Below are 20,570 nucleotides of genomic sequence, written 5' to 3' on the forward strand. Positions count from 1 at the left end.
ATCTGTATATTGTTCGATTTAACCCCATGGTTGGGGTGAATAGAAACAACTAAAATTTTCATATTTTTCTTTCAAATAAAGAAATAAACAGCATTTTCATTAATTTAAATACATTAAACTAGTGTAGAACCTTATAATTAATACATTTGTTGCCTTATGTTAATTCAAAGATAATATTAAAATCTATATCAAATTTTGAAAATTATTCACCCCATTTTACGGTGTTATTATGTCTATTTTCATATTGTCAAATCAGACGATAATATACAATTTTAATATTTTTTATTTATAAGTGTTATCATATTTTTGAATAATTTGTACACTTTCCTCTTACAATTTTAGTAAGTTTAAATATGATTTCTTAAAAATCGGATTTTTATTATCAAATTTGTAAATTTTGTTAAGTACCTATAGTACCTTTTTATTACATTATGGAATTACCAACAAAAGTATTTGGACGTGTGGGCCGTTTTTGGAGATCTAATATGTAAGTTATTATTAACTTTGTATTTTTCTGAGGGGATTTATATATTTATGTCTTGTGTGTAACGCGAATTTTATGCACTGAAGTAGACTTCCGGAAGAACTGTTTTCGAAAATGTCATACAAAATTTTATCCTTATATTATATACACGATCACTTCTTTAAAAATACAAATCATTATCAGATCACATTTTGGATATAACTATATCAGTCTAGATGCTGATACTATCCTTCTATATAACTATCCAGATATTTGATTAGTGGGTATCTTACATATTTTATAGATACTGTTTGTTGTATACAATACATGTAAATAAAAAAGTAATATATTATAATGTATAGTAAATTTTTACAAAAATTATTTGATGACCTTAGTGGTTTAATTTATTTAGGTTTGTTTATTTTTTAACACCTGCCACATCTTTTAATAGTCTCCAGTTTAATCTCTAGATAGTGCAAATGTTTGTATTCGTGAGTAATTAGTTTGGGACTAGACAGCATCATGTAGCATATGTCAGTTCATAGCTTAGATTAAATTATCTACTATTCTTGGTATTTATTATTATTTTAAATATAGAACTCCTAGTGTAGGAGTTTACTTGTATAAAACTGAAACATTAATAATGTGTTATTTTTTCTAGATTACGATTTGGAGTATATGATAAAGTTGTACCACTGGATACTACACCTTCTAGAATTGTGCCTGACCATATTGTTAGACCATATTATGTGACAGGACAAACAATCACAGTACCTCATATACCAGAAGTTAAAGATGCTAACCAAGTATCAGGAATGAGAAAAAGCTGCAAATTAGCTTCTGATATCTTAGCTCAAGTAAAACAGTTTATTCAGGTAAAATCTTATTATTTAATATTGATAATATTGATATATAGCACAGTAGCAAACTATAGGAAATGGTTATAAAATATATGCTATTATTATTATTCATGTCTCAAGGGATTTCTTCTTAGTGTCAGCTTAGATTGCTAGAGTGACAGCATAATTCAGCATTGACATATACCTATGATCATCTTGGTATAATGTAGGATATAAAAATTTCTTTAGTATTATGCTCTGTAGCTACTTATTTTTAATTATTTCATCTCTAAAATTTATCGAAGTATTGCTATATACATTTTAATATGTATACAGTTTACACCTGATATTGAAGTGTACTTACATTTTTATTATAAATTGTCAAAAGCCAGGTGTAACAACAGACGAAATAGATAATGTGGTTCACAATTTATGTATTGAAGCAGGGGCATATCCATCACCACTGCATTATCATGGGTTTCCAAAGAGTGTATGCACATCTGTGAATAATGTTGCTGTCCACGGTATACCCGACCTGAGAGAACTGCAAGATGGAGATATTATCAATGTTGATATAACTGTAAGTCTTTGGAAATATCACTAGTTTTTCATGGTTTTGGTCTTTTCAATTAGGATAAAAAAATATATTTTCTGTTAATAGGACATAATCTAAGGTATAATGTTAGTAAGATTTCAATTTCTCCTTTATTTTTCTTTTGAAATTACAGGAACTACAGAATGTTACTTGTTTCTTAACGTTTTGAGCCATTGGCACTCAGTGGATATTAATTTTTAATGAGGTACCTTTTACTTCAATAATTTTATTAAGTCATAAAAGGTTCGATACATTGAAGATGAGCATAAAAAATATAGTGACAATTGTGCAGTTGTGTGACAGTGTTGTGCTCTGAGCAATTGCTTGGACTGCCACAAATTATAATGCTAATAAAATCATCTTATATATAAAAAAATAAAAGTTGGTTACTTTATTAGTAAGCTATGTTGAAGGGCACTATAAAATCGACCCTATGATCAACTTGTAGGTTTGAAATTTTCTTTAAATATGATAATATAATATATGTAATAGTACTGGTAGATTATGATATTATTATAAATATTACAATTTTCAGGTATATTTTAAAGGTTACCATGGTGATTGTTCAAAAACATACTGTGTTGGTAATGTGGACGATCGAGGCTTGCAACTTATAGCTATTACTGAGGAATGTCTTGATATTGTAAGATTTTATTACTATTACCTACCTTGTTAATAACTAATAATATTATTACTTTAAAATTTCAAGTTTTATATTATAATATTCAATAATTCAAAATTTTTCAGGCTATAAAATCATGCGGTCCTAATGTCCCATTTACTGAAATTGGTGCAAATATATATCAGCATGCTAAGAGAAATGGATTCACAGTACTACCAGCTTTCTTAGGCCATGGTATTGGAAAGTACTTTCATGGCCCTCCTGATATCTATCACACAGGTAATTTACCAACCTGACTGTAGATAAATAGGAAAGAAAACAAGAAAGTAGGATGAATTAATATTTTATAAATAAATAAAAATAATTATAAATAAAATTGTTACAAGACAATGTCTGTATTCCTGTATATTTAAGAAAAATAATATGAATAGTTTACTACTTATATTGGTCTTAACCCTTAAAAGCCTGATTTTTTGAATCAAATTAAAAAATATATAAGTGTACCCTTTACTGTGTTTACTAATGGGGAAAAATAGTAAAAAAACCAAAACGATATTTTTATGTATTTATTTAGAAAAAAATATTTGGTGACATGTAAACAGCCAAATATTAAAATAAAATCGATTATAGACGCCCAATGCGATTTATAACCCTGGTATCAAATTTGAAACTTCAGGTATTTAAGGATTAACCAATAGATGACAAAAAAACATTTTTAGAAATATTGTCTGGCTGTGGCTTGAAGGTCTAAACTTAAAACAACAGAGGCCTGCTCCATATCCACACTTTTCACCATCTTGGTTATTAGGTACACATACATTTCTCTCTCGTTAGCTTGGCTTGCCTACTTGGGAGAACTGATTGCAAAAATAAAATCGTATTAAATCTTAATAGGAAAGTTATTAGAATCCTATTATATATCCAAGGGATCATTTAGGACCGTTCAAAATGCGCTGATCTGAGTATAACGTCTTAACTATTTATTTACCAGAAACAGTTTTTCCAATATAATTTTATTTGTATATACATTTATAAATTTAGACCTTTAGTACCCTATAATATTACAAGGATAATGAAACACAGTCACCAATACATTTATTCAAAACTAAATTTGAAATTTACATTAAGTACATTTATTTCCTTTAATTTCAATTAGATAAAGAATGGAAAAGTTCATTTACTTAAGACATGCAAACAGCTAGAGATTTTTATTATAAATTGTACATTTTCTTCTTATAAAACTATACTATTGCTAAAGTATTCTTATGGTTTAATTTTATTGTTGGCAGAGAATGATTACCCTGGAGTGATGAAACCTGGAATGACTTTTACAATAGAGCCGGTACTTTCTCATGGATCTGAACATACAGTTATACTTGAAGACGGATGGACTGTTGTTACTGAGGATGGTTCTAGAGCCGCTCAAGTGGAACATACCATTCTAGTAACAGAAAATGGTGTAGAAATTCTTACGTAATTAATATTATTTGAAAATACGTAATTAATATCATTGAAGAAATACATCTGACTAGGCTTGAAAGCTTTTTATTTCATTATAGCCTCATTGCTGAAAGATATTAAATGCTTTTAGTAACTAACTGTTAATTTATGTATAGAAGACGTTAAATTAAATCACCTGTGTTTTAGTGAGAACTTATTGTTTATATATAATTTTCAACAATATGTTTCGAGTTATTCTTTTTTTTTAAGAAAAATGACACAATCTACTTTATAGCCATGAATTTATGAAAACTGACGAAAACTAAATGAATCATTTGTCAAAAGAAAATAATCTTACATGATTAATAATATGAATATTACGATTTTTTATGATGTATTAAGGTTTTAGTTAGGTTTCTGATTAGCTAGTCACTGATTAATGTTATTCTTTATAGAATTGTTAATATATTGCAATTTATAGTTTTATTTTTAAACAAAATGGCAAAAAACCCGACTATATACTTGCTGAAAAGTAATAACCGTCGCGAATAGACAATAATTTAAATGTTATGGAATATTATTATTATTATAGTAAAATTATTTTTAAATTATATTAGTTTTCATTCTATTGTATATTGCTAAGTTGGGTATGCGACAAGTGAACACAGAGGTCGGTTACACACTGCTTTAATAAACGAGGTGGATCATCTAATAAAGGTGTACGTAGCCACCTGTTTAATATTACCCATATGTCTAACACATTCTATGAAATATATGATGAAATTCGATTACACATTTTATAACAATCAAATTAAAAAAATAGGATAAAATTTAAGCCATTAGCGGTATTTAAAAGCGTGGCGACGGTCGAATACAATTTTTTATCTAGACGGTCTCTACCTAGACCTATCTAGTTAGAGTTTCACTTTTTTTTTTTTTTTACAACACGGGGCAAACGAGCATGCGGCTCACCTGATGGTAAGTGACTACCGCCGCCCATGATCACCCACAACACCAGCGGCATTGCAGGTGTGCTGCCGGCCTTTTAAAAAGGAATATACTCTTTTCTTGAAGGTTATGTTGTCGTATCGGTTCGGAAATACTGCTGGATGCTGAAAGTTGATTCCAAAGAATGGTTATGCGTGGAAGAAAGTGCCTTGAAAAACGCACGGTGGAAGACCGCCACTCGTCCAGATGATTGGAATGAAACTTTAGTTTGTGGCGGGTTGTACGGTGGTGAAAATCAGCAGCAGGTATCAATCCGAACAATTCCTCAGAACACTCCCCATGATAAATTCGGTAGAAGATGCACAGAGATGCAACATCTCTGCGCAGTTTAAGTGGGTCAAGTCGGACAGTAAGGCGTTGACTATCGATAATTCGAGCCGCCCGACTTTGAATGCGGTCTAACGGAAGGAGTTGGTACTGTGGCGCTCCTGCCCACAGGTGAGAACAGTATTCCATATGCGGCCTGATTTGGGCTTTATATAATTTCAGGCGGTGTTCTGGCATGAAATATCGTCTCACCCTATTGAGCACTCCTAACTTTTTGGAAGCTATCTTAGCCTTCTCCTCCAGATGACCGCAAAACTGGACGTCGCAAGATATATCAACGCCCAGAATTCCTAGACTCGACTTTTTATCAAGGGAAGTGCCCTAAAAGTGAGGATTTCACTTAAATTTCCTGTCTTAATTTCTTGTGTATTTTATATCATTTCAATACTAATTAATTTTAATTTTTAATTTGTTTGAAGCCCCTGTTAACTTTTATATCAAACTACGGACAGTAAGAAATTACTCCTCCGTTTATATTGATAAGGATATCGCATTGTAAAACTTGTTGAAGAGAAAAATAAAACGACAAAATAGCGTGTGGTGTTTTATTTTTAGCTTGATAAATCAAAACTGTCACTTGGTACATTAAAAGCACAAGCACGATAAATTTTCGTCACTCTCCGGTTAAAAGATATTATTTTAAAGGCGTAGAAGGAAGGTATCGTTAAAACTGTAAAATATTAGTTTGATAATAACAGGACAAAGGCGTAACCAGTGGGACGTCGAAACACCCCCCGGCCCCCAGTAATACATTACACAGTACACACACTGGCTTCCACCACATCCATTCGCAATAGTTTTGGTCCCATTAAGTATCCAGCTACGCCTCGATTAGTGCTACTAAGTGATGGCCCTAGATTTCAAGAAGTGGATTTAATGACTAGATTTCATAATGCAATAAATGTTTGTTAGCATTCAGCAACAAACAACTCGGCTCACAAAAGCAATATAGTTTCCAATATCTAAAACAATTGAATTAATTCGTGTAACTATATAATAATATATAATAATGACTAGATTATTGAAAATGAGCTAATGAACCTTTCAAGGAACTAAAACATTTGTTTGTGTAAAATATAATCAAATACCTGTGCGGCAAAGTTATATCTTATTACTATATTATATAACTATCATTTAAGCCAATAAAGGTAGGATCTTACATAATTAGGTATTATAAAATATTAACAGACAAAAGTGAATTATATTCTTATAACAAGATATTGTATAGTTGAATTCAGCAACTAAGCATATTGTAGATATTAAGAATAGGATGTAAATAGGATAAAATATTTCAAAACATGTCATTCATTCCAATTGTTTTATCCATTATTATAAATAGGTAACTAACCATTTTTTTTTTCATTACATCTGGTGTACAAATACATATCAAATCCACAAAACTGTTATCATTCACATAAATGGACGAAACATTAATTATTCCCATTTTAATTCACATGGAATGTGAAAATACAATTATTGTAAATTAATCATGATTACAATATTCTTATAAATAGGTATGCTAGTAAAAATTTTTAATGCTATTTTCCATAAGCAAAATCATGCTTATATAATAATTTTCGAGATACTTGTATAAACTTACTAAGGGTGCTAGGGAAGATTAAAAAGAGTGTATAAAAGTTGATACAAAATTATTAAATAGATTTAACAACATACAAAAGCTACTTTGCGACAATATATTCTACAATAATGTTACTTAAACAGTCATATATCACTCAAGATAACATACATTATGTAAACAAGATCTACCTCAGTCAAAATGAGAACAAATATATTTACTTACAATAAAATATTATATTATACTCTTCACAACAAACAACAAATGAAAACTTATTAAGGACATCCAAAAACACACAAGTCATTTATAAAATTGAAATATTTAAGCACTAGCCTCTCAATTAGAATACTTAAATCTATAATTTAACTATCTAATATCAGCATTAGCTAATTATGAATGGGATAGAAGTACTTATCATTTATAATGTTATTGAATTATGTATAAGAATGTATATAGACTCAAAATTATACAAAAGTTGAATATTGAATATTTCTATGTAGGTTTTCAACAATATAGAATCCTTATTCCACAATATATTTAAGTAAAATTTATCACAGACCTACATAGAAATAAATTCAATGATTGGTGAAAGATATTATTATTAGACATTTGTGCTAAATTATTATCAATCATGTGTATTAAGCGGATAGGTATATCATGGTGCTTCAGAATTGTTAAGGAATTGAAGAAAAAAAAAATGTTACTGGATAATAATCATATATAATGATAGATATCATTAACAAAAATAAATTGAAATATAAATTTAAACTAAAATATTTCTGAACTAAAATTTCCATTTTAATTTTTAATTTTGAAACTATAATCAAATAACTTTTCTTTATTTTGTCGTTCTTAGAAAACTGACACATCAATATAAGAAAAGAACAAGATTAAATGAATATTAATAAATTTTGGATAATAAAATATGTAAAATTCTAGATACACTGCAAAATAACTAAATAACAAAGATTATTAAAACATAATCAACTAAAGTCATAAACCGTTAAGGTCATGAAACAAAATTTAAAATAATATTTGACTATCTAACAAATTCATCTTTGTACTACTTATTTATCTTATAGAATCGCTGCACAAAATCTGTTAAATTAAATACCTGACCTGGACCCAAGGAGAAATCCATATTGATGTATTCATCTAAATTATGAGTTGAATCTGTAATGAATGTTATGAATAAGTTAATACACATGGAAATAGTGAATGCAAAATAATAGAATTACATAAATATCCTCACTATTATAAATATTAAAGTGAGTATGGTAAGTATGTTAAGATCATTTCACATTTTGGTGCTTAAACAGCTCAACCAATTTTCATAAAATTTGGTACATATACATAGCATATGATATGTATTTTCATATTATTTATTTCATTCATGATTATTTATTAATCTAGTAACAATGACAAAGTCATACACAAATAGTAATGTAATCTGAAAGTGAATTTTATTCATTACCTAATAGTTTTAATAGAACTATTGAAATTGTTAGGAAATTAATATTTCTAATACATACTTATAGTATATATGGCGGGATAGGAAGGTGGAGGTTTGATCCATGAACCATCAGGCCTTTTCATATGACGGCGATCCGAAGCAAAATTTTGCAAAAACTGCTTAGCAGGCACAACACGAAAGAATCTGTAATTAAAATAATTATTATGTTTATCACATAAGTACGATAACAGACTAGAAAAGTTATTAAATAATATTAATTTGTTAAAAAATACCTGTGGTAATCAGATTTTAAAACTTGGTCAGTGCGAAATGTTTCTGTAACATATTTATGGAAAAAAGTAGGAAAAGGCAACTCTGAGTCCAAGTCATAGACAAGGCAGGTCTTGGAGTCCCAGGAGTACAGAAATATCACATGATAGTCCTAAAACAAAGAAAATGTGTAAATGCAATTTAACAAATTTGTTACTTATAAGTTATATTGTATTAATAACAACAAAAATGCATAGTACGGCATAGTTTTGGTACACACCCATATGACGAGACGGTCATCTTCACGCCCAGCCCTTTGTTTCCAAAGAGGTACTGTGCGATGCGGGTTTGAAATAAAAACAACGAAACATCTGTCCATTTCCTCTGGAACTCTTAACGCCGCATCTTGACATAGTTTCCAGACGTTTTCTTCGCTGTAACATCAAAGACACACAACAAAGCAATAAAATAAAGACATTAAATATTTCCTTAAATCACTGTCACATTGCAAAAATTATTTCTTACCAGTAACAAGACACATGTGAACAATCTTCTCTCTTTGGAAACAATGGTCTAGGTGATTTTTCTGTTTTTTTATTATTTTCATTGTTACCCAAGTGAACCTGTGCATTGACCGACATGTTGACAGACTGTTTACAATTTTTTTAATTTTTTGACTTATATTTTTTTTATTATTGATATTTGTCTATAGTCGTAGATAATTTTTACCTACTAAAAACTACCACTATTATTATTTCTACCATCGAACCTACACAACTAGAGTGTGGATAAGATAAAACCATACTAGATAGTAACAAAAAAAAAAATCGCGCCGTAGAGAGTCATTAACTAATAAGAAATTTGACATGGAATACAATGTCTATAACAATTTGAGAATAAAAATTAATGAATACGAATTCCAAATTGAAAATCTACAGATTTTTGAAAAAAAAATTAAAAAATCTTAATACATTTTTTAAACAATTTATTTTAAACAATTTTTATTTTTTTTTGCTAATACAGTAAATATCTACATCTACGATTTTACAATTTATAACAAAACTTTTCAAATATTATCTACAAACAATAGTACATACAATACAATATAATACAATGCTTAACAGGCGGCGATAAGTGGAGGAGCGGTGTTTTTTTAAATGCGTGATAATGGTATGGTTACTCCGTCTGCGTTATCGGTATACACTGGCGGGGCACCAGTGATAGATGCCTGATGAAGATAAAAGCAGGTCAGTTAGCCCATTCTGACAAATTTAATTGGAATTAACCACAATGGTTTCTAGGGGGAATCGAGTGGAGATCGACCTGACAGGGATTTTTTCAAGGAGTGATAATAGAATGGTAACTCCGCCCGCGCTATCGGTATATACTGGCGGGGCACAAGTGAGGGATAATAGATGACAATGAAAGCTGGTCAGATAGCCCATCGTGACGAATTCCATTAGAATTAATTACGATGGTTTCCAGGGGAATCGCGTAGAGGTCGACCTGACAGGATACATTGCTAGTAATGGCGATTTGGTTCTATTACTAACAATTCCTTTCCTCCAGGAGGGAAGGATTGTTAGTAATGAGGATTATCATTCGTCACTGATGCCCCGCCGCCAGCATATATTGTTAGTGCAGGCGGGGTTACCATTCCATAATCATCCATAAAAAAAATGGTGGCGAATGATATGTAAGAAGATACTTGAAAACTGCTACGATAGTTTTATTAGTTTGCAATACAATCTCTTCTTTATTATAAAATTTTCTTAAACAAATACATTAGGTACATCCCAGTGATTTGAACTCATTTTTAAATCATATAAGTAGGAATCAAAAACATGCAATTTAAAAAAAAAATATTTTTTTACTATTGGTAGCCATGGTGCTTGCCGCCATGATTAAATTGGTATCGTTTTGTTTGTGGTTGTGACCAGCTGGCTCGGGCTTTACATTATAAGCCAGCTATTATCTTTTAGTTGTTTACAAGTTTCTTTAGGATTGGGAAAAAGGAGGGCGGTGCGTTGTCCTAGGTTTCGACCGGACTAGCGTATCGTCCGGGCCTTTCATAATCACTATTGCGACGAATTCAACTTTGTTGGCTTTGACAAAATAGGCCACGATGACCCGTGAGTAATCCATCCTAATTTGTTAAACAAAAAAAAAAAATGGTAAAAAAACAATACTAAATACCGGTATTTACAACGTAGAATCACTCGTGAATTTGCATGGGTTATGTTGTGACGATATAGAAATGTCTAGAACGTATGACAACATCAGTGTTGTAACGCCTAAATTTTACGCTTTTTTTATGGGCCTTTTAGTTGCTTGGATTTGAGCCTAGTATGTTTTAATATGTATGGTTAATTAACAGGTGGAAATCAGAGAGATTTGGCACGTGCCAAGAACCAAAAAAAGCAGCAAGAAATGCAGAAAAAAAAGAATGCCAGTGAGAAAACTGGCATGTCTCTCTCTGAAAGGAAACATAGGTAAATGATATATAGTAAGAAAAAAAAATAATATCTATATTAAAATAGATAAATGTAATTTAACTAAATTTAATCTAACTCAATTTAAGGAATCCTTACTAATATAAATGTGAAAATGAGTTTGTTTGTTAGTTACCTTTTAACAGCTTAACTAATCTCTATGAAATTTAATATATACTATATGTGATTGAGTAAGTACATAAGCTGTCGGGTCACTTGGATTAAATTGCAGGTAAACGCTAGTAATATATAAATCCTAAAAATGTCACACAGTGATGTATGTATCTGAAATGTGGCTTATTTCAGATGTACATCATCTTGTATTATATTGTGAAAAATGTTTATTTATATATATATACCACTTTGTTTTGGAGCTGTCATTTTATTTTTTATTACTTATATACATATATGTGGTTATATAGACAGGCTTATTATGTATGTTTGTATTATGCAATAAATATTTTGATGTAAATTGAGATTGTGATTGAGACACACACTCTTAGACCCCAATGATCTAATTACTTTGGCAAATGGACTGCACACACCCAGTGAAGCTGTAAAAGCCATTTGTAGCCAACAGCAATTACAGCTTGAAAAAAACAAAATTAATATTATGCATATTATTTTGGTCAAATAAATTAAATTTAAATGAAATCTATTTCACAGTTGTATTATTACATAATTATGTCATATTTCCAATAACATCCTTGTTCTCTTTAAATCGGTAGCTTTCTTTTCTTTCTGCACTTGATGATACAAGTATGCAATCTATATTTTTTTTACAATTGTATGATTTAATTTTTTCAGAGATGCTGAATTAATGAGAGAAAAGCAACGAAAAAAAGAAGAGCAAGTAGCAGCAAATCAGAAACAAACTGTAAATTAATATTGCACATACAATTTAAAAGTGCTCCATATTAATATGAACACTAAACATTTCAGGCTTTTTTGCAGAGAGCTGAAATTGTTAATGTGATACCTAAGCAATTCTCTTTAATTTACATTTATTTACTTTTTTAATTGTCAGTTTTACCATAAAGCCTAATTTAATAAACTACCCAATGACGATCCATTGTTTTCTTTTATTGATTTTGTAATTTGTCATATTAAATAAACAAAAATATATGACGGTTTGGGTATGTTTAAACTGGGTAGGTAGATTTTTTAACATGTGACATTTCCTATATGATCTGATAAGTATACTGAGTAGTAATTCTGGACATCTAAGTTAGGATTAATTAAAATCTAATCTGACTGAGAATTTTATGTTTGTACACAATACTACTGCCTACCCATTTTTTGTAAAATAAAAAGTATATATAAAGATTTGTTGATTTTTATTTTTTACATGTTCTATACATTGCTTTTCTGCAAGTCTTAGGTGTTAACTCTCAAGAGAAACTAGATTGGTTCAAGCATGTTATTGAGTAAGGCATCTAACATCTGAATATCCAACCCAGAAATAAATACTGTCATTTTATAATTTTGTATCCACCAGGATAGTTGTCCAAATCCTATTATTTATCTACCTAACCAATTCGGTGGGAAAGGGATTGTTAGTAATGGGTTCTAATTTCATTACTAGTTTTTTTTTAATGTGTGATAATGGAATGGTCCACCCCGCCCGCGCTATCGGTATACACCGGCGAGGCACGCGCCAGTGAAGGATGATAGGTGAAGATGAAGTAGGTCGGTTAGCCCATAGTGACGAATTCAACAAGAATTGTTCATGATGGTTTCCACATGGAGGTCGACCTAATAGAGCAAATTGCTGGCAATAGGCTGTTAAATTCCATTGCTAACAATCCCCCCATTACTAGTAATACACTTTATCAGATCGACCTCCACGCGGTTCCTCTTTGAAACTATTGTGTTTAATTCTAGTGGAATTCATCACGATGGGCTAACGGATCTGCTTTCATACTCACTTATCACCCCTCACGGGTGTCCCGTTAGCGTATACCGATAGCGCAGGCAGGGTTACCACTTCATTATCACCCATTAAAAAAAAAAAATTAGCCAACCAATTCTTGAAACTTCAGTCCGATTTTATCATAAATAATTAAAATAAAAAATTTTGAAGTGGACGAATTTTGGACCTGCATCTACTCAATGTCGAACTGGTTATGGAGCTCTTAAGCACTTTGCTTCTCAGTTCGTTCATATCAACTGTTAACTATCCAATGCTGAAAATAGACCTCTATAAGGAGAGATTTGCCAATAATAGCCACGCTTGACAAGAGGGTTGGAAGGTTAAGTTTCCTCAGTCGCCTTTTACGACACCCACAGGAAAGGGGTGCCTCATTCTTTGCTGGGACCACACGGCGCACATATCTATAACAAACTATTTATTTCATTAATCATTGAATGCGAGGGTTTTTCTGTGAAATGAGGTCAACTAGCGCACTGGCGCACGGACTAAATTTGAATGAGCATATAATAAATATACACTAAGCTCTAGGGTACCGCGAGGCGGTTATTACGAAATGAAAAGTAATAAGAGTAATATAATACAAATTTAATCAATAATTAATAAAAAATAAATATTTAAAAAATAACACATCTAATGTTAAAAATAAACATTGTAATAAGCTCCAATTAAAAAAAAAAAACTATTTTATTATATTTCAACTTCAAACAATAAAAAAAGCATTTATTATTTTTACAATTCTCGTAAATTAAACAGTAATAACAAAGAAAAAAGTTAAGTACTTTTTGTCTATCTATTAGATGAACATGCGACGATAAAAAAAATATAAGTTGCTGTTTATAAAATTTTTTGTGTTTACATTTTTGTGATGTTAAGACAAAAATAATTGTGTGAAATTGTTGTCAGTAATTTGTATGAAACATATTATTTTATCTGAAAAAAAAAATATTGCAGCCTATTAACGTATTGAATGATATTACAGGTAACTTAAATAAGCCAACATATTGAAATTGATAATTATTAATATATGTTTCCATTATACTTATTACAATAGCAGAAATAGAAATAGACTTCTTTACAATCGTTAGTTTTTTATGATTCTACAGCTGGATTCGGAACGTTATTATTTGCTGCGAAGAATTCTCAAGAAACTCAACAGATTCTTTTTTCAAATTATTATGTACAAGATAATTTTACATTTGTATAAGTCACAATAACCATATTGTGACTATAATTAGCATTAAGTTATATTTATATGTATTATTCAATAGTAAATAAACAAGTAAACATGAATAAACCAGTTCCCACAAGGAGCATCCATTCACGAGTATGACGGATGACTTAGTCATCATTGCGCTCCACCACATTTTAGGGAACCCAATGCCCCGACACACTACGCCACTACCAGTCAGGACCTTGTAGTGGGCACAACTAGTTTCAAGTTACTTGAATACTATGTGAGAACAAATTACATCAATACACTATGTATGTGATTATCAAAATACCCATATGTAATACAAGATTTGAATTGACATTTACAGTCAGAATAATTAAGACTAAGAAGAGAACATTAGGGTATAGGTAGATCGGGGGGAAAAGAGATAGTAATGGGGACAAGCAGCTCTATTGCAATATACTCTATCAGGTCGATATTCAGGCGGTTTCTTTTAGAAACCATGGTGATTAATCTTCATGAATTTATCTCCATGGGCACACTTTCATACTGATAACGCCGGCGCAGTTATCATTCCAGTATCATTCATTAAAAAGAAACATACAGGGGTGGCCTTAGCCTATCTAGTGACCTTAACAAGTGTCTGATGGTGCCTCCGCGACGACAAAAAAACGGGTTATCCAGACTCCAAGACTCAACATCAATTTTCTGAGACACTGATCTTAGGGCACTCCCGAGCGTCGCGCGACTTTCTCCAAGGCCGATAGTAGTAACATATTAATTTGGGGGAAACAATTAAGCGTATCCTATCTCTAATCATACAAGTCTAACATAGATTCAAAAAAATTTTTCTATACTTATTAAAATATTATATTCTTAAGTATCTTTAAGAAGTTGGGAAAAAAGTCGATACTAACATTGTTAATTTTATATTTACATTTACAATGTAAATAATTAATGTTTTGTTGAATATAAAAATTATTATAAATTATGACAAAATGTACTTTGGTGTTATTAAAACATTTTATTGTACATATTAAATTTAATTTTACATGTACAATTTTTACATAACATGCAAAATGAACACATTTTATCAATACTACATAGACACTATGTACATGTATGCACATTCTAATATCAGAGTTACTTGGTTTATATTGTGCACATAAAACCTAGAAAACTATCAATCGCAAATTACATACACATAGAGATAAACAGATGATGCAACTCAATTTATATGAAAATTAAGCATGTCATTACTAAACAATTTCCTTTGAAATTTTATAAGGTTGATCGTAACCTTCTCTTCCCCCTCCACCTACACACTTAAAGTTTTTTGATAATTTGTTTTTGTAAACTTTGAATCTAAATTATTTGAAGTAAATTAGGATTTAATTAATTTACTACTAAAAATTTAAACGCAAGATAAATATCTGTTATCATGGAGTAAGTGCTTTTTATACATTTCAACTGTTCGCACCACATATATTTTGTGTAACCGGCAGCGAAGTGCCTTTCCACATGATGCGATTGCTGATAACGGATATGTAAAAGCTGTTATAGATCCCAACTAAATACAAAAGTAAAACAGATAAAATGTTTTAATTATTAAAATTAAAAAGTTTATTGTTGAAATATTTAAGAGGTCTGTCTACTGGCTGTCCATATATTTTGCTCGGTAAAAGATTTGGTGTAATAGATATCAAATTAGATGCGGTTTTTACAGTTGCGATCCGGAAGGTGATTATTTTGAAGTTTGATAACCTATCTAGATTGTATACTATTTAATATTTTCAAGTACTGAGCCGGTAATTAGCCGCAGTTGCTACATGTGAAAAGGCACTTATTACTTACAGATTACTTACTACTAGATTATCATATGCTTAAAACATATCTAATATAAAAATTTGACAATTTCCTTTTTAAACTGAAGATTGTTATGAAATATTTATAAATTATTTCTCTCTATCATATTCTTAATAAACTTTTATTTTGGTAATTTAAACCTTTTATACTTAAAACGGTATAATGTACAGCTATTTCAACATGGTAACATTCATAATATTAAAAAAAAAGCTTAAACATTACTAAAAGCACATCTTTTTAATTAATCAAAACTTAATGCTTTGATAACTTAGAGATACAATAGCAAAGATAAATTTACTATTTTATGTGTTATACACATAAAGTATTTTGTAATGAAAACTTTTAAAAAGTAATTTAATAATAAATGTTATTATGTTTGTTTAAAAATTATTTTTGTAATATATGTATTACAGGAGTATAACATAAGTAGGAGAATTATCACTAATGAAGTAAGATTAGCTGAAGATAATTGCAAATCTTTCATATTTACAGCAAAAGCTAAGTAATATGAATATTATACAAATGAATTATGCATTTCCATTCACTATTGTCTTAGATTCAAATTCTTGTCTTTGCCTATACAATTCATTAACTAAGTCTTTTATAAATGGGTGTTTAAATTTGCCTTCTGTGGCAGAGAAGAATTCTTGTAATCTGTTTGGTGAATTTTCACGTTTTTCATATTCAAAAGCTTGCAGTATCATATCATAGCGATCCAAATCTTTTGCAAACTGTGCCTCTGGAGAGCTTTGATTTTCATATTCCTGTAATTTCATATATAACAATATTAAATTCCCAATAGATCACTAATGATCAAAGGTTTTAAAAGCCATAATATTTTACTACAATAAATAGAGTGCTGAAGTATGAAGGCAGATGCTAATGATATGTTAAATATTTTATATATATATATATATATATATATATATATATATATATATATATATATTAAGTCAGTAAATGAAAACAATAGAAATCAGTAAGAACATACAATTTACCTAAAATCGTGTCACATTAAGTCCTGATCGTAAATTTAAAATTAAATACATAGACAAAATTTTATATGGTTTAAAACATAATTTACTTTATAATAATTTATTTAGCCATGGGATATAGTTACTAAATAATAAAAAAGTATAATAAGATAGAAGTAGATGACACTCTGTGGCTATGAAATTTGTTAAATAATTATGGCTATTTATCAATTCTTTTACTTTTTTAATACTCGCTGAATGTTATTCAAGACAGGTTGCAATAAAAAAAAGGTTGATTTAGGTTATGCTCACCTTATACAGTTCGTACATTCTATCGCCTGCAATACCAGTTAATTCTGCAATTTTTTTCATTGCCTCATCTTCTTGACAATGTTTTTCTTCTGGAGTGACTCCACAATGGGGTGTTATATCACCCACAATACATTCTGCTAAGTCATGGACAAGGGCTGTGAAATATAAAACATTTTAGCAACATTTTAAGCAAGAACGAAGTGCAATTACAAGAAGATGTAACAGCTTAGTTCTCAGACTGTTATACATGAGGCTTATGAATGTAAATTAAACTCCATTTCAATATTTCGCCTCTTATTTAGGCTATTGTATATTTAATGCATGATGAGGATTAGCATGGATGATGTGATAATATCTACAAATATATTCAAGGTGCTGTTCAATACGGGAAATAAGTTATATATATTATAGAAATAAAATATAATTTTATAATTTAAAGGAACATATGAATTCAATAAGCTTTTATTACTTTTAGGTAGGGTTTTTATTTATTTGAAAATGCCAAGTAAGCTGTCAGTCTACCTGATGGAACATGGTAAGTTAAGCAATATTTTATTTTTTTTAATGTACTTTTAGTCAAATAATATATTAGACACCTTGACTGAGATTTGGTAATAGAGATAGTAGCTACAGCAAATGGATGTGAGAACATTGTTTTGTATTTTTAATATTTATTAACAAGCTACAAAGTGGTTTCTGGTCACATGCAAGTTCTAATTACCTATTTGAAGACATCTAAACCGATCTAAGTTAGTAGGATTGTTTTCTTCTGTAAGAAGGAAGGTCATCAGTCCCATACGGTACATGTGTCCAGCAATACTCTCACACTCATCAATGTTACAAATTACCCAACCAGTCCTTTTAACGTGCTGTAAGGAAAGATAAGATATTTTGATTAGTACAATTCTTATCTACTCTTGAGTTGGCAATTCAAAGTTTACAATAAATACATAAAAATAGTTGTGAATTATTAGTTATAATTACCTTTAAGCGACCCACCAACTCTAAAAACTCTAGGATTTTCTTATTTTCAGCGATTAAGGCCATTGTTTGATTGTCTTCCTAAAAGGATATAGATATAAGATTACGTTATATGCGTTAAAATATTATAAACTAAGATTACGTTGGAATATAAAACACTAAAATGGTATTACTTTTCAGTAGTATTAAATTTAAATTCAAAATTGTATTAAATTCAAGTATTGAAGACAGCAGAAATGACATGTAACTGGAAAAAAATGAATAAGATAGAGATAGTCAATATAGATAGATAGAGAAGCACAGATAAATTATAGAGACTGACGTCTGTTCTGCAAATGGTTAAAAGAGATAACTATACTTAGTGTTTTATATTTTATAAACTGATCGGTGTTTGATTGTCTACGGACCGTATTATTAATAAATATAGAAAAGGGCGCCAAAATTTGTGGACTGACGTGCATACAAAATTTTAAGTTGATATAAAATTTATATTATATATGTATGCTTTGTTGGTTATTTTCATAAATAAAGAAATTAAAGTTAGATAACTGTTTTAAATTTTCTAATACTACTTAATATTAAATTAACTCCAAACATTTTAAACTTATATCTATACTATATTCTAACCCGATCGAATTGCTAAATAGGTCGATCATTTTAATATCTTAGAGAATATTAGTATAGTACTTTCACACACGCCAAAATACCAGTAACAGCAACAGTTTAAAAGTTACATAAACAAATATTGTCCCCATGCGAAGCCAGGCAGGTTTTTAGTTTAATATATTTTTGTCTCATTAATATTACTTATATATTCTTGATAGCATGTTTTATTTTTTTCATGCAACTTAGAATGTTAAACGAAATCTAAAAAACATCAAACAACTGCATCCTGATGGGAAGTGGTAACTGTCGCCGAGGACATCATAAAATACAGTGAAGCCCATGGTGCCCTCCATGTGGTGTTATTCCCGAGTAGTATGGTGTTATGCTTCTATATTGTGTAATTTCATTGCCATCACTATGTCTATGTATGTATGTCACTTAAAACTGAAATTTAGGTAATGCGAAGTACAAAGTTTCACGGCAGAAAAACCAGTGGGACGTAAGTGCGGGTGGCAGTAAATATTTTGACTATTAAATATATATATATATATATATATATATATATATATATATAATATATATATATATATATATATATATATATATATATATATATATATATATATATATATCATATAAGAAGAAAGTCTATGATATATATCTATATCATAGACTTTCAATAAACCATGTTGGAACTTGAATAAAATTTCTACAAACCTAATAAAAAATATATAAATTTCATGAAAACATCTTAAGACTTTATGATGTCTCTGTGTTTTATGTAGTTTTTAGAACGTTCTATGACGTATCTAGAAATTTTACTATGTTTAAAAATGGTTTTTTTTTCTGTATGTACTGTTATTTGCATTTTAATTTATTGAATTTGATATGACAGGGGCATGACAGCCTATATTTAATTTATATACTTATTTGAAATTAGCGACTTGCCCAGGCTTTGCAAGGATAGACAGTATAGAGAACCTATTTTTTTTTTAATAAAATACATTACCTTTTGCTCCCTGATAATGCAGCTTTTTATAAGTGAAAGAATTTTTGAAAACATGTTAAGTATTTTTAAATTTATTCCTTTTAAAAGAAAAATAAAACCTTTCCTATTTTTAAGTTTTTTTTTAATTTTTAGGTTTTTGTATTAATGTGCAATAAGAGATTTGATTGAAAAAAAAATTGACACGCAGTTGGAGTCGGCTAGATTCGTATTGTTAATTATTGTGTATTTTTGTATCTAGAAATGACACTATAGGATATACTCGTACAACCACGAAGTTTATTACTATTGCTATTGACTTTATTTGTCTTGTGTAAATGTATTATCAAAAGTGCTGTAGTCAGTGTGAAAGGCACTCGAATGCTGTGAAAATTGTGGAGAAACAACTATCTGCTCCATTAAATAAATTGCTCCCCTTTGAGAGGAAGTTGTTTTCTTAGACGTTGGAGTTGTGAAGCGACAACAAATTCTGATGTTTGCATGGTGTGTCTACTACAAGGCATACCTATAGATAGGCACAAATAAATTACAATTGAATAGTCTCTTTTCATAGCTGTTTACCATCAGACAGGTACTATACTTACTTGTCACCTTTAGGGCGTCTAAAAATATAATTACATTTATTTCATTGTAAGA

At 29.8% G+C, this 20,570-nt stretch overlaps 3 protein-coding genes across 4 annotated transcripts; 1 reads left to right on the forward strand and 2 right to left on the reverse strand.

Moving 5' to 3' along the window:
* The first annotated feature begins 228 nt into the window (after positions 1–228).
* LOC113518329 (methionine aminopeptidase 1D, mitochondrial) lies at positions 229–5,828 on the forward strand. The gene is made up of 7 exons (XM_052903040.1): positions 229–487; positions 1,125–1,338; positions 1,691–1,882; positions 2,433–2,540; positions 2,645–2,798; positions 3,809–3,992; positions 5,457–5,828. Exons 1-7 carry the CDS (start codon positions 432–434, stop codon positions 5,539–5,541), a joined length of 993 nt encoding a protein of 330 aa, XP_052759000.1. The 5' UTR covers positions 229–431; the 3' UTR covers positions 5,542–5,828.
* On the reverse strand, positions 5,826–9,268 carry LOC113518244 (protein N-terminal glutamine amidohydrolase). The gene is made up of 5 exons (XM_026903071.3): positions 9,119–9,268; positions 8,874–9,027; positions 8,617–8,765; positions 8,403–8,527; positions 5,826–8,043 (listed from the first exon to the last, which is right to left on the reverse strand). The coding sequence occupies exons 1-5, from the start codon at positions 9,232–9,234 to the stop codon at positions 7,934–7,936; spliced, it is 654 nt and encodes a 217-aa protein (XP_026758872.1). The 5' UTR covers positions 9,235–9,268; the 3' UTR covers positions 5,826–7,933.
* Positions 9,269–13,586: 4,318 nt separating this feature from the next.
* LOC113518349 (5'-deoxynucleotidase HDDC2) lies at positions 13,587–18,630 on the reverse strand. Of its 2 annotated transcripts, XM_026903223.3 has the most exons (5): positions 18,496–18,630; positions 18,326–18,403; positions 18,063–18,210; positions 17,342–17,496; positions 13,587–16,819 (listed from the first exon to the last, which is right to left on the reverse strand). In XM_026903223.3, exons 2-5 carry the CDS (start codon positions 18,386–18,388, stop codon positions 16,583–16,585), a joined length of 603 nt encoding a protein of 200 aa, XP_026759024.2. In that variant the 5' UTR covers positions 18,389–18,403; positions 18,496–18,630; the 3' UTR covers positions 13,587–16,582. The 2 variants fall into 2 exon arrangements, with proteins under 2 accessions (XP_026759024.2, XP_031769044.2); XM_031913184.2 differs by having other exon boundaries at positions 18,326–18,571.
* Positions 18,631–20,570: the final 1,940 nt, after the last annotated feature.

This window comes from Galleria mellonella, unplaced genomic scaffold (genome assembly GCF_026898425.1).
Source record: "Galleria mellonella isolate WM207_F2 unplaced genomic scaffold, CSIRO_AGI_GalMel_v1 utg132, whole genome shotgun sequence".
Taxonomy (NCBI): Eukaryota; Metazoa; Arthropoda; class Insecta; order Lepidoptera; family Pyralidae; genus Galleria; species Galleria mellonella.

What these genes read in the sequence shown, in the direction of transcription:
- LOC113518329 (XM_052903040.1), top strand. Translation starts at nt 432, where the DNA reads ATGGAATTACCAACAAAAGTATTTGGACGTGTGGGCCGTTTTTGGAGA. An exon ending in CTGAGGAATGTCTTGATATT is followed by an intron (nt 2,541 to 2,644) that starts GTAAGATTTTAT and finishes AAAATTTTTCAG; the next exon opens with GCTATAAAATCATGCGGTCC. An exon ending in TCCTGATATCTATCACACAG is followed by an intron (nt 2,799 to 3,808) that starts GTAATTTACCAA and finishes TATTGTTGGCAG; the next exon opens with AGAATGATTACCCTGGAGTG.
- LOC113518244 (XM_026903071.3), bottom strand. Translation starts at nt 9,234, where the DNA reads ATGTCGGTCAATGCACAGGTTCACTTGGGTAACAATGAAAATAATAAA. An exon ending in ATGACCGTCTCGTCATATGG is followed by an intron (nt 8,766 to 8,873) that starts GTGTGTACCAAA and finishes TCTTTGTTTTAG; the next exon opens with GACTATCATGTGATATTTCT. An exon ending in TTAAAATCTGATTACCACAG is followed by an intron (nt 8,528 to 8,616) that starts GTATTTTTTAAC and finishes TTTTAATTACAG; the next exon opens with ATTCTTTCGTGTTGTGCCTG.
- LOC113518349 (XM_026903223.3), bottom strand. Translation starts at nt 18,388, where the DNA reads ATGGCCTTAATCGCTGAAAATAAGAAAATCCTAGAGTTTTTAGAGTTG. An exon ending in GTTTAGATGTCTTCAAATAG is followed by an intron (nt 17,497 to 18,062) that starts GTAATTAGAACT and finishes TATATTTCACAG; the next exon opens with CCCTTGTCCATGACTTAGCA. An exon ending in GAATGTACGAACTGTATAAG is followed by an intron (nt 16,820 to 17,341) that starts GTGAGCATAACC and finishes ATGAAATTACAG; the next exon opens with GAATATGAAAATCAAAGCTC.